The following is a 12,323-nucleotide window of genomic DNA, read 5'->3' as shown; positions in this document are numbered from 1 at the left end:
ACATTTTTCACAGTTTTGTGCTTTTTGTTGATGACGTTACTGTTTAAAATGATCCCCAAGCCTGGTATGACATGCTGTTTGTGACCCTTATGCACAAGAGGGCTGCAGATGAGCTTTGTTGCAGGCCGTGTTCAGTGTCAGTGGATCAACATGTATGTTAAATAAGGTATCAGTCAACAGAAGCACATGGAAAACAGGTTGTACATTGAACAGTTGACCACAGGTTTGTAGGAACCTGACCTTATATTTCCACCAGTATTTGCTAAAAGAGTGTTCATAGTGACTTTATGGAATATAATTACCAAGAGTAATGAGAATTAACTGTATCTCCTAAAATCTTGAACACCTGTGATGTTAATGCCATAAAATTAATCATTTATCTGACCTTTAAATTTGAATTTTAATAAACTATTTACAGAAGTTTAGCTCATTTTTCTTACAATATTTATACTTGCTAATTGTGAATCTGTAAACTTTTCCCCTTTATTTTAGATGGAAAACAGCAGAAAAATGGTTTCTTGATGCTTTGGAAAAAATTAAAGCAATTGGAAATGAGGTATTCTACGTAATATCTGTAACTCTTAAGTGTGTTTGCTGTTGAATGAGAACAATAATAGGGACAATCTGTCTCACCTGGAAGACAATGGGCTAATCTTTATCCTGGCAAATGGCTTGTTAATGTTTGGATTTCAGGCACTTATTTTGGTACATGGTATAAAATGAGTGTGTTTCTAATTGAGAGGGTAGGTGTTGGTTGTTTGCTTCCTAAGAGGCTGTAGTTCTGACATTTAGGAGTAATCAGAATATATTTGTCGATTATTTGATGTGGGGAGTATGTGATACTGGACACTGCTGGGCCCTGTACCATCTAACATAAGATATCCTTCTCTGGAACTGAAGAGCCTCCTCTTTGATTAATGGGTAGATAAATAGTGCCCACCTCTGTAGGAATCAGGCCAGGTGTCACTTTATTCAGACCTATCATGGCTTTTTCTTACCGTGTACTTAATACATATTTAGACCTCTCAGTGTTTGAAATATTTAAGTAGGTTCTACCATATGAAAGATGTGTGCTCGTGATTTAACTTTCCAGCTGTCTTGGATGTGTATACCTGAATATTATTTTAAAATTAACAATTTTAGATATTGTCAACTTCCATAGGTAAGGGGTTTGCATATTGCTACTCTTCTGGTTCTTGATTCTTTTTATTCACATCTGTTTTGTTTTATTCCATTCTGATTGCCACTTCCCTTTTTACTCTGTTCCTTTTGGGCAGCCTTGCTTGTAGCCCACATCGTCCTTGGCTGTTGGTTCCTCTTTACTGACACGGACACAGCTCCCTCTGGATCCCTGCCAAGTCTTTTATTTGTCCTAGGAACTTAAAAACACTGTATGCTGTGTGTTGGTACATGTATGTATATAAAACAGGTTCTTGAGCAGCTCAGTCTTGGGCAGTCTGGATAATGAATGTGTTTTTGTTAATATGGGGTTGCCACATATCACCTTCCCAGTTTTCAGAGTTGCATACCTTAGAGCCTTGCTGCTTTAACTAGACCAACTGCCTCAGCATCACCTGGAAGCTGACTAGAAATGCACAATCCTAGATCCACTGAATCACAGTCTGCAGTTTTAGCAAGATCCCGAGATGATTCTCATGCACAGAAAAGTTCAAGACACACTATCACAAACCACACTTAGAGTTGAAACTATATTTTTTGATGATCTGAGGGCACTGTGGAGTCTTAACAGAAATTTACAGTAATGGCTTTAAGTACAAATGCACAAAACTATTAAATTGATGAAATGCCCATTAAAAAGTGACATGAAGACGGGGAAATGTTGTTTGACTTCAGTTGTTAACTGTAGCAAATGTCAAAATAGCCACAGGGAAGCAAATGGTGCCTAAGAATCATGAAAGGTGTGTTTTTGTTCCCATGGGCTGTGCCTCCTGGAGCCAGGCTCGGGAGCTGGAGAGTGTGGTTCAGGTCTGTTGTTTGGTTAGCTCAGACTGACCGACATGTGTTTGACTGTGTCCTAAGCTCTGAGCCTGGTGTTGGGAGCCAATAGGAAACTGGCGTGATAGTTCCTGCCTTTAGACCGGTTGGGGATTGCAGATAAGTAAATTGGCAGTAATTAAACAGTGCACAAACACAGCTGTGATTGAGAAGATAAAGGAACCCACACAGAGGGGCAGTTAACCCAGACTTTAGGATGGGCCGAGAAGGCCTCTTGGATACAGCCTCATACATACACCTCCGTCCTAAAGGAGGAGCAGATAGTCAGCCAGGCACAAGTGAGGAAAAGGTTACAGACGGTATAGAGAATGGTGTGTGCTGAGTTGGAGTCACTCCAGTACAGCTTGGATCTGAAGTTCACAGAGAAGGTTAAGAAATGGGGCAGGAGGGTTAAGTGTGGATCGTTCAGGGCCTTGCACCTTATCCTGAGGTGGTGGGGCCCAGACTAGACTTGTTACGTGGGGATTGGTGTTACACAGAGGGGGCTGATGAATGAGCCTTTGGTAGTTCCTAGGGGTCAGGGATGATGTGGGTGCCAGGCATGAGAAGCAGGCGCTCAGAAAGGCATGAGGTTGGGGAACTGGGATGGCAGGAGAGAGAATAGTAGGAGTTTAGTGGGTGGCACATTGGATTTGCATTGCTTGTGAGCTTTCTAAGTAGGAATATTTAGTAGGGAGATGGAAAGCTCTGGACTGGCGATACAGAAGTTGAACTTCTTCAGCACAGTGGGGCTTATTAACAAAGTTCTGTTAATAAATAATAGCGTCCTCAGGAAGTCTCTTCTAATAGGAAAGAAAGATGGAGAATCCAGCAAATACTCTGCTTCATGCTGCCTAGACACTGGGAGGGAGGGCAGCCTTCGTAGGTGTGTGTGATGGTGTGGTTGAATGGGTCTGTCTGAAAAGTGGCATGCCTGAGTCATGGGTTTGATGCTGCTGTGTTTCAGGTAACAGTTGACAAATGGGAGCCTTTGTTGAACAACTTGGGGCACGTCTGCAGGAAGCTTAAGTAAGTAAAGTAGAACGTTTTCAGAAATATTCTTTGTGACTAGAAGTTTCCTTAATTTTGTGTAGCCTGCTTCATATTTTTTAAAGATTTTTTATTTTTAAGTGATCTCTACACCCAGTGTGAGGCTCAAACTATGACCCCAAGATCAGGAGTCGCACGCTCCGCCACCTGAGCCAGCCAAACGCCCTTTTCTGTATTTTTATTTTGAGATGTTCCGGCTGGGTACTTTGCTGCTCAGATAAAGCAAGCATCAAAATAATTATCTCTAGTGGTTTTTATAAACATTTCTTTATTTTTATATTCTGGTGGCACAATAATATTCTAGAAGTTTAAAGAATCACAGTAACTTTTATTTCCTTAGATTAAAAACTTGGTGTTCAAAATTAATCTGGAAGGATTAAGATACATCAAAATAATTATCTCTAGTGGTTTTTATAAACATTTCTTTATTTTTATATTCTGGTGGCACAATAATATTCTAGAAGTTTAAAGAATCACAGTAACTTTTATTTCCTTAGATTAAAAACTTGGTGTTCAAAATTAATCTGGAAGGGTTAAGATAGTAGGGTTTAGTACCAGTTTTATGGTGCGATACACAGCAGCCTCTGAAAGATAGATTCTGTGGTCAAGTAAGTTTGGGAAACTCTAGGCTCCTAAAAATATAACAGGTTTTTCTGTTTCAGGATGTCTTGGAGTCTTTACTATTCATTATGAGCTGCAACATTTCCCAAACTTTAGTGAACCTTTTTTCACAGAAGATTTACAGGGCAGGTATTCCAGAGAACTCTGGGAAATGCTGTCCCAAGTAACTTCTTTGGACCTTTCGTTGCTTTTAACCAGCAGTGGTGTGGGAGTTTCCTTGCCATCAAGGAGGCCTTACAGTGTAGTGGGGTTCCAGCGCCAGTCGTGGGTTCCTGTGGGGGTGCCCTCAGCTGGCTGGCGGAGCAGGCAGGAACATATATTTCAGGGAGGTGTCCAGGGACACGGTGGTGGATGTGAAGAACCGTTATCAGCCTAAACTGTTACTCTGATGTCCCAAAGTGTTTCTGATGTTTTTACATGGATGAATACTCATCTTAGACCTAGCAAGTGAGTGCTTTCACTGTACCTACTGATTGTTTTCTCTCTTTCTTCCCGTTCTCCCTGCTCCCAACTCCCTCTCGTCTTCTCTCACAGAAAGTATGCCGAGGCCTTGGATTATCACCGTCAGGCACTGGTGTTAATTCCCCAGAACGCGTCCACGTATTCTGCCATAGGGTATATCCATAGTCTGATGGGCAACTTTGAAAATGCTGTTGACTATTTCCACACAGTATGTCTAGTTAACATTTACCACTTATTTTTTTTTAAAGATCTTTTCTAGGCAATGTTGGGGCTTTTTGTTTGCTTGCTTGTTTTTCTAGGCAGTGTTTATTATTATTTTTTATTATTTATTTGACAGAGAGAGACATAGCGAGAGCAGGAACACAAGCAGGAGGAGTGGGAGAGGGAGAAGCAGGCTTCCCACGGAGCAGGAGCAGGGAGCCCGATGTGGGGCTCGATCCCTGGACCCTGGGATCATGACCTGAGCCGAAGGCAGACGCTTAATGACTGAGTGCCCTAGGCAGTGTTTATTTTAATAGCCATTTTAAAATTCTTCAGGCGACCTTGTGCTTTCTTCTTTCCTTTGCAGAGAAAAGCATGTGTGTGTTGTGCAGTACTCATCAAATTAGAGATAAATGTGAGACTTGTCCTAAGTGTGTAGTGAGACATACATGTGTCCGTGGTATTCGTTGGCCCTGTCTAAGCAGGAGAAAAGAAATTCCATTCTCTCTACTTAGGACTTATAATTAATTCACTTAGATCACTTTGGTCGGTGAAGAAAACAATCTGTGTTCATCACAAGGAAAGAATCTCTCCTAAATCCACATGCCGTATCGTGCCAAATCTAAGACCCCATTAGTAAGCAAGTTGACCACACACACACACTCACTCACACGGACACACACAAATAAACCTTTAAACTTTACATGATTCTTTCTAATCTCTCCATTTTTTGGTACTTGGAAAAGTGCTCTTTTTGGACATATTAGGACGTAGATTTTCATCAGGGATCACTCTAGTATCTACATAAAAAAGAAAATAGAGAAATGAAACAGATACTTAAGGTACTCTTCTTCACATTCAGAGTTTGGTTCTTCTAAATCACTTTTGTACCGGGTGGTCGATGTGTCTGCTTTTCTGGTGCTGGCACATACCCCCTGCTCTTGACTAGGTTTCTCCCAAAGACATTGGCTCTGCAGATCTTACGCTGCCAGAAAGTGTCAACAGCAACGGCAGTTCCTGTATTTGTGAGTGTTCATGTGGTTTGTGGTCTAGTCTACCTGTCCACGGCTGCCAAGTCCAGGCTGCTCACTCAGGACACTCATCATGGCTGTGGCCAGCTGACAGCAGTAGTAAAAAACCACCGGTTTTTTAAGACATCTCAAGTTCAGAAATGTTACAGTTTGGGGGGGGGGAACGTGGGTCTTAGAATCAATGAAATCATGGTATTTGGAGAGAAAGATAAAATACGAGAAAACACATAGGGTTGGTTAAAATTTTCAGGCGAGATCCAAGTCCTGCAAGTGCCACTATGATAACCAGGATACTGAGCTAGTCAGAAGCGTGGAGTAGCAACTTTTCTGGTTTGTGTGATCTTTCAAATGTGTGTGAAGATGATATGTCTCTATTCTTACATAATTAATACAGAAGGCTTAGAAGGCTCTATGTGGAGATACAGTTTTGAAAATCTTTTTGGAGGAGTGGGATTTCAAACATAAAACAGAATGGTGTAATGAGCCCCCACGTTACCATCACCCAACTTCAACAGACATCAATTCATGGTTACTCTTGTAGTAGCCCCACTCCCCCTGATTCCCTGGAGTGTTTTGAATTGAATCCTGCAGGAATATTTTTAAATGAAAGAGAAGGAAATACATTTTCTCTTAATAACCATGCTGAATCTTTTCTGACAGGCTCTTGGTCTTAGGCGAGATGATACATTTTCTGTTACAATGCTTGGTCATTGCATTGAGATGTACATTGGTGATTCTGAAGCTTACATTGGTAAGATGATAATTATTTTGATTGACATTGTATTCTATTCTTTAGATTGTTGTATATCTCTGTTTAGGTTTCTCAAAGCTCATGTAAGGTTCTAAGTTTATCTTTCTAACCATTTAACTATATTAACATCAAGGAACTCCATTTATTTTGTTGGAACAGTGCTGTGGGAATTAATGACTTACTAAAGTATTCATGCATTTTAAAATTGAGTACTCGGTATATGCAAAATACTATTATAGAGTATGTGTAAAGTGCTGTGATATAGGAGAATCAATCTAATTGATGGAAAAAACCTTGGAGACTTTAGTTTCTAATAATTTCTAATTTCTAATAAACGAAAAGGCTCTGGCATTAACACTATAAAATGGGTTTATAGCATATTAATAGCATATTAACTTTTACATTTCAGTGGGATATTAAGTTGGCTTACATTCACATTATGGTGCTATGTAATTCTTTAAATAATTTTTTTGTAATAATAAGCAAGTCTTAAGATAAATCTGGATGAAATTGCTATATTTGGGCACTCACTTAGTTACAAACTTTGTAAGGTAACAAGGATGCAGTGAGGTTAAACCTGAGACCTGGACATAAAACCATGAGAAGAAAAAGTGTTAAGTTAATTAAATTAGGCTTCAATAAAATGAAGAACTTCTGTTCATCAAAAACACTGTTAATAGAGTAAAAAGTCAGGTTATAGACCGGGAGAAGTTACAGTTTGTAGAGTGGTCAAAGAACTTGTGTCTAGAATACAAAAAATCCTATAAATCAATAAAAAGTTCAATAAAAAAATGGGTCCATATTGTACTATATGTTAACTAGAATTTAATTAAAAATTTGAAAAAGAAAAAAAAAAGGTCCAAATGGGCAAAATACTTGAACAGGAGCTTCACCAAAGAGGACATCCACCGATGTGGCAAATGGATGTGCTCAATATCATTACATATCATGGAAATGAAATTAAAACCATACTGAGATGTCACTGAGATGTAGCCAAACTGGCTACAAATGGAAAGTACTAATAGTGCCTAGTGTTGGTGGTGATACGGAGCAGCTCGTACTCTGGTGTATTATTGATTGTTGGTGGACCACACTTTGGAACACTGTTGAACATGTCTGCTAAAGTTAAATAGGCCTGTTAAATCTGTTATGCGTTGCTACCTGACAAACCACTCCAACCGACAAGGACGCATTTTTTCTCACAGTTCTCTAGGTTGATTGGTGGCTCATTTGCTGGTTTCATTCACTAATGCAGCTGTGGTCAGCAGGCACTGGATGGGCTGATGGTCTAAGATGGCTTCATGCATAGATGGGGACCTTAGCTGACCTAGCTGGGCCTCTTACGGGTCTTTTATCTCAGGCTTCTTCATAGCATGGAGGTCTCAGGGTTCTAAGGACGAGAATTAAAGTCTCAGGACCTCTTGAAAGCTGGAACTGTCACAAAATCATTTCCATCACATTCTGTTCAGCACAAGTCACACGACTGAGTGCAGTGTCATCCTGGGTGGGGGCTAAGAGGTGTGATTCGTTGGGGTGTGAGGGTGGTGACCTGCCATGCTGCTCTTAGGATGTGGGAGTTCTACTCCCAGGTGTGTGCCCAGTGGTACAAGGGCCTCAGGAAGCCAGCGCTCACGCACAGGATTGTTTCCAGCAGCTGTGTTCGTAATTACACCTAACTGGAAATAACTGAATGTCCACGCATAGGAGAATGGAGAAAGAAATTGTGGCGAGCTCATGCAATAGAGTACTACACACTTGAAAGGACTATTAAGTCTTGCTGTAACATAGGTTAATCTCATACATTTTGACAAAAAGAATATACACTGATTAATTCCATTTATGTGAAGATTAGTAATAAGCAAAACTAATCAGTGGTGCTAGAAAAATTTGAGCAGTGATTACTTCTGGCTTGGGATGGGGAGGTATTCACTGGAAAGGGCACGAGGCGGTTTTTTGGGAGCTGGAAGTGTGTTCTCTTTCCGTCTGGTGGTGGTTATGTGGGTATATGCATATATGAGGATTTGCCCAGCAGTGCACACTTTATGGTGTGTATGTTATGGCTCAGTTTCTTAAAGCTAAAGCATAAAGCTTGAGCTCTGGCATCCTGAAGACTCTGGGTTGAAATCGCAGGTCTGCCACTCAACCACGCGGCTTTGGGCAGGTCTGAGCCTCAGGTTCATCTTTTTTTCAAGGAGGATTGTGAGGCTTAAATGCAAAATTCCTGTAAAGCTAGGGAGAGTCTGGAGGTAGAGGGCTGAGTGAGACATACATTTTGCCTGTCCCCACAAAGCTAATGGTCTTACAGTGTACCAGTCATTATATACTCTTTTTATTTTTTTTATTCGGGTTGTAATTGTCACATTGCATATTAGTTTCAGGTGTAGGACATAATGGTTCAATATTTGTATATATTGTGAAATGGTCACCCGAGGTCCAGTTATATGCATCACCATACATAGTTAGAAAATTTTTTCTTTTGATGAGAACTTTTAAAATCTATCTTAGCAACTTTCAAATACGCAATACAGTATGATTAACTCTAATCACCAAGCTGTACTATTTTTATTTTTAGAAGGCTTGCATGTCATTATCTGTCAAAACCCCTATTACTGAAAGGTATTAGTTTGAACTGTGTAAAATTATATTGTTTATGTCAGAAATGATTGCATCTGTTGGAAGTCTCATGTCCATTAGTCTTAAGATTTTGATATGTGGAAAGTGTATTTCCTTTCACTGTGGTTTCTGTGTGCGTAAGTCTCGCGACTGTCGTTCGTAGCAGGCGAGGCCAAGTGCCTGCCGGCTGGCTCCCCCGCTCTGGGAGGGCTTTAGGAATGGGCTGTGCTGAGCCACAGGGAACTGAAACTGCATGTGCTTCTAGGTCTCCCAGCAACCCCCCTTGATAATAAAGAGAAAAAGAAGAGGAGAGTGGGAATGTTTTCTCTTGTGAGCTGTACCTGTGTCTCATGATGGAGGCAGTGTGACCATGGAAATGACAGATAAATGATGGAGTTTCTTACCGTACTCTCCTTGTGGTGTTTCCTTTTAGGAGCAGACATTAAAGACAAATTAAAATGTTACGACTTTGATGTGCATACAATGAAGACACTAAAAAACATTATTTCACCTCCGTGGGATTTCAGGGAATTTGAAGTAGAAAAACAGACTACAGAAGAAACAGGGCTTGCACCACTAGAAACCTCAAGGAAAACTCCAGATCCCAGACCTTCCTTGGAAGAAACCTTCGAAATTGAAATGAATGAAAGTGACATGATGCTGGAGACCTCTATGTCAGATCACAGCACATGATTGCAGACAGGTCTCAGCTCCATTTTGTCCTGGGGGAGGTCAGGGTTTCCTCACATCTTGTCCTATCTTCAGAATTCCCCATTTCTTGACACGAATGCAGGCTGCACCTCTCCATTTAGGACTAGAGACGTGCTGGAAGAGACCCAGACTGCACACCTTTGCAACACATGTTTTCTGATCCTACAAAACAATTCTGTGTAGAGGAATAAAGAGGTAAATTGTGTATTATGTCTTTTTTTTTCCTTTTACAATCAGCTTTTCTTTTGGACTGATTTTAGGTTTATGGACAAAAGCTACAAAGGTAGCAGAGAGCTCCCACAGACCCCTCACCGGGTTTCTCCCCGTTCACATCTTAAGTAACCAAGGAACCTTGTCATAACGGAGAAGTGCATGCCGTCCAGGAGCCACACTGCACTGAGCTCTCCTTAGGCTCCTCTCTGCTGTGACCGTGTCTCAGGCTTCTCTGGTCTTTCATGACCTAGATGGATTTGAGGACTGGTCAGTTGTTTTGTAGAATGAACCTCGATTTGAGTTTGTTTGATGTATTTCTCGTATTGGACTAGAGTTCTTAGTTTTGGGAAGAAAATACCACAGATATGGATGAAGTACTGTTCTCATCACGTTAGGGGGTACACAATATCAGCATGACTTATCACAGATGGTGTTAATCTTGATGGTGCCTACCAGGTTTTTCCATTGTAAAGTTACTTTTTTTTTCCCCCTGCCCATAATGCATGCTTTAGAAGGAAGTCATGAGGGGCGCCTGGGTGGCTCAGTCGTTAAGTGTCTGCCTTCAGCTCAGGTCATGATCCCGGGGTCCTGGGATCGAGTCCCGCATCGGGCTCCCTGCTCTGCGGGAAGCCTGCTTCTCCTTCTCCCACTCCCCCTGCTTGTGTTCCCTCTCTCACTGTCTCTCTGTCGAATAAATAAATAAAATCTTTAAAAAAAAGAAGCAAGTCATGAAGTTCAGCCTGTCCACAATAGGACCAAGGTTTTGTTTTTTGGGGGGGGGTTGTTTGTTTTTAGGACCAAGGAGTTTAAGCTCCACCCCTGGAAAGGAGAGTATCTGCATATACTATTTGGAATTCTTCTATAATGAAAATTTGTGTCTCCTCCCATTTAATCAACCATCAGTTTGGACTTATATTTTAGATTCCTAATCCTACACGATGATATTTTAGGGCTTGGGTTGTTTCAATGTTGGCCATTGGGAGCTCCTTCAGCTTGGCTCCTGTGGCCCTGTGATATACCCCCATCCATTTGTTTTTTTGTTTTGTTTTTTGTCTTTATTCCGGTAAAATATACATAACATGAACTGGACTTCAGTTATTAATGCATCACTATTGATACAAATACACCAGTGCAAGGTGTGGATACAGGTGTGGGTGGGGAGTCCATGGGAACTTGTGCTTTCTGTTCCATTTTCCTGTAAAGCTAAACTGCTCTAAGAAATAAAGTGTGTGAGTCTGTGTTTATAGAGAGAGGTAGATAGCCATCTTAACCATTTTTAAGTGTACAATTCAGTGGCATTTCCATTACGCATTAACTCCATACTCATCCCTCCTGCCAGCTCCTGATGATAACCTTTAATCTTTTTCTTTTTTTTAAGATTTTGTTTATTTGAGAGCAAGAGAGAACACGAGCAGGGTGAGGGGCGGAAGGAGAAGCAGACTGCCCACTGAGCAGGGAGCCCGATGCGGGGTTCAATCCTGCGATTGTGGGATCATGACCTGAGCCGAAGGCAGAGGCTTAACCACGGAACCACCCAGGCGCCCCCTGATAATCTCTAATCTATTCTATGTCTGAATTTGCCTATCTAGACCAATTCGTGTAAGTGGAATCTTAACAGTATCTGTCCTTTTGTGTCCGACTTTAGCATATTTTTTTAAGGTTCATTCCTCTTGTAGCTTTTATGAGAATTTTATTCCTTTTTATGGCTGAGTGATATTCCATAACATAGATCATCTATATCACATTCATCTGTGGATGGACACTGGGTTGTTCCATCTTTCAGCTATTGTGAATAATACTGCTATGAACAGGAGTGTATAAATACCTGAGTACCTGTTCTCAGTTCCTTTGGGTATATGCCAGGGAGTGGAATTGTTGGCTCATGTCCTAATTCGGTGCTTAACTTTTTTTAAAGATTTTATTTATTTGACAGAGACAAAGAGAGAAAGGGAGCACAAGCAGGGGGAGTGGGAGAGGGAGAAGCAGGCTTCCCGCCGAGCAGGGAGCCCGATGCGGGGCTCGATCCCAGGATCCTGGGATCATGACCCGAGCCGAAGGCAGACGCTTAACAACTGAGCCACCCAGGTGCCCCTCGGTGCTTAACTTTTTGAGGAACTGGCCAACTTTCTACAGCAACTGCCCATTTTCTATTCCCACCACCAGTGCATGAGGTTCCGGTTTCTCTGCATCCTTACCAGGGCTTTTTACTCTTTCTTTGTTATTATAATCATTCTAGGGGGTGGGAAGGAGTAGCTCTTTTGGTTTGATTTGTGTTTCCCTAATAACTATTGAAGTTGAGCATCTTATCCTGTACTTATTGGCCATTTGTATGTCATCTTTGAAGAAATGTCTATTCGTATCTTGTGTCCACTTTTATTTTTATTTTATTTTGTCTTGTTTTGTATGTTGTTATATCACCATACATCATTAGTTTTTGATGTAGTGATCCACGATTCATTGTTTTCGTATAACACCCAGTGCTCCATGCAGTACGTGCCCTCCTTAATACCCATCACCAGGCTAACCCATCCCCCCACCCCCTCCCCCAAAACCCTCAGTTTGTTTCTCAGAGTCCATAGTCTCATGGTTCTTCTCCCTCTCCAATTTCCCCCTCTTCATTTTTCCCTTTCTTCTCCTAATGTCCTCCATGCTATTCCTTATGTTCCACAAATAAG

The 12,323-nt window shown here is 41.2% G+C and overlaps 1 protein-coding gene across 3 annotated transcripts in view; it reads left to right on the top strand.

The window, feature by feature from the left end:
* CDC16 (cell division cycle 16) overlaps positions 1 to 9,640 on the top strand; it is a 29,952-nt gene extending 20,312 nt beyond the window's left edge. Inside the window, exons 14-18 of one of the 3 annotated variants that reach the window (XM_064585850.1) lie at positions 493 to 556; positions 2,963 to 3,024; positions 4,201 to 4,281; positions 6,021 to 6,111; positions 9,158 to 9,640. In XM_064585850.1, coding sequence (XP_064441920.1) covers positions 493 to 556; positions 2,963 to 3,024; positions 4,201 to 4,281; positions 6,021 to 6,111; positions 9,158 to 9,181 — 322 coding nt within the window. In that variant the 3' untranslated portion in view covers positions 9,182 to 9,640. Of the gene's footprint in view, positions 1 to 492; positions 557 to 2,962; positions 3,025 to 4,200; positions 4,337 to 6,020; positions 6,112 to 9,157 lie in introns of all 3 variants that reach the window. The other 2 variants (XM_045869774.3, XM_064585851.1) reach the window with 2 other exon arrangements.
* The last annotated feature ends 2,683 nt before the right edge of the window (positions 9,641 to 12,323 follow it).

Source organism: Mirounga angustirostris, unplaced genomic scaffold (assembly GCF_029215605.1).
Source record: "Mirounga angustirostris isolate CCGP_5_RB_7025 unplaced genomic scaffold, mMirAng1.0.hap1 SCAF_3, whole genome shotgun sequence".
Taxonomy (NCBI): Eukaryota; Metazoa; Chordata; class Mammalia; order Carnivora; family Phocidae; genus Mirounga; species Mirounga angustirostris.
The sequence above is the reverse complement of the archived record's forward strand: the minus strand, read 5'-3'. Positions and strand labels throughout refer to the sequence as shown.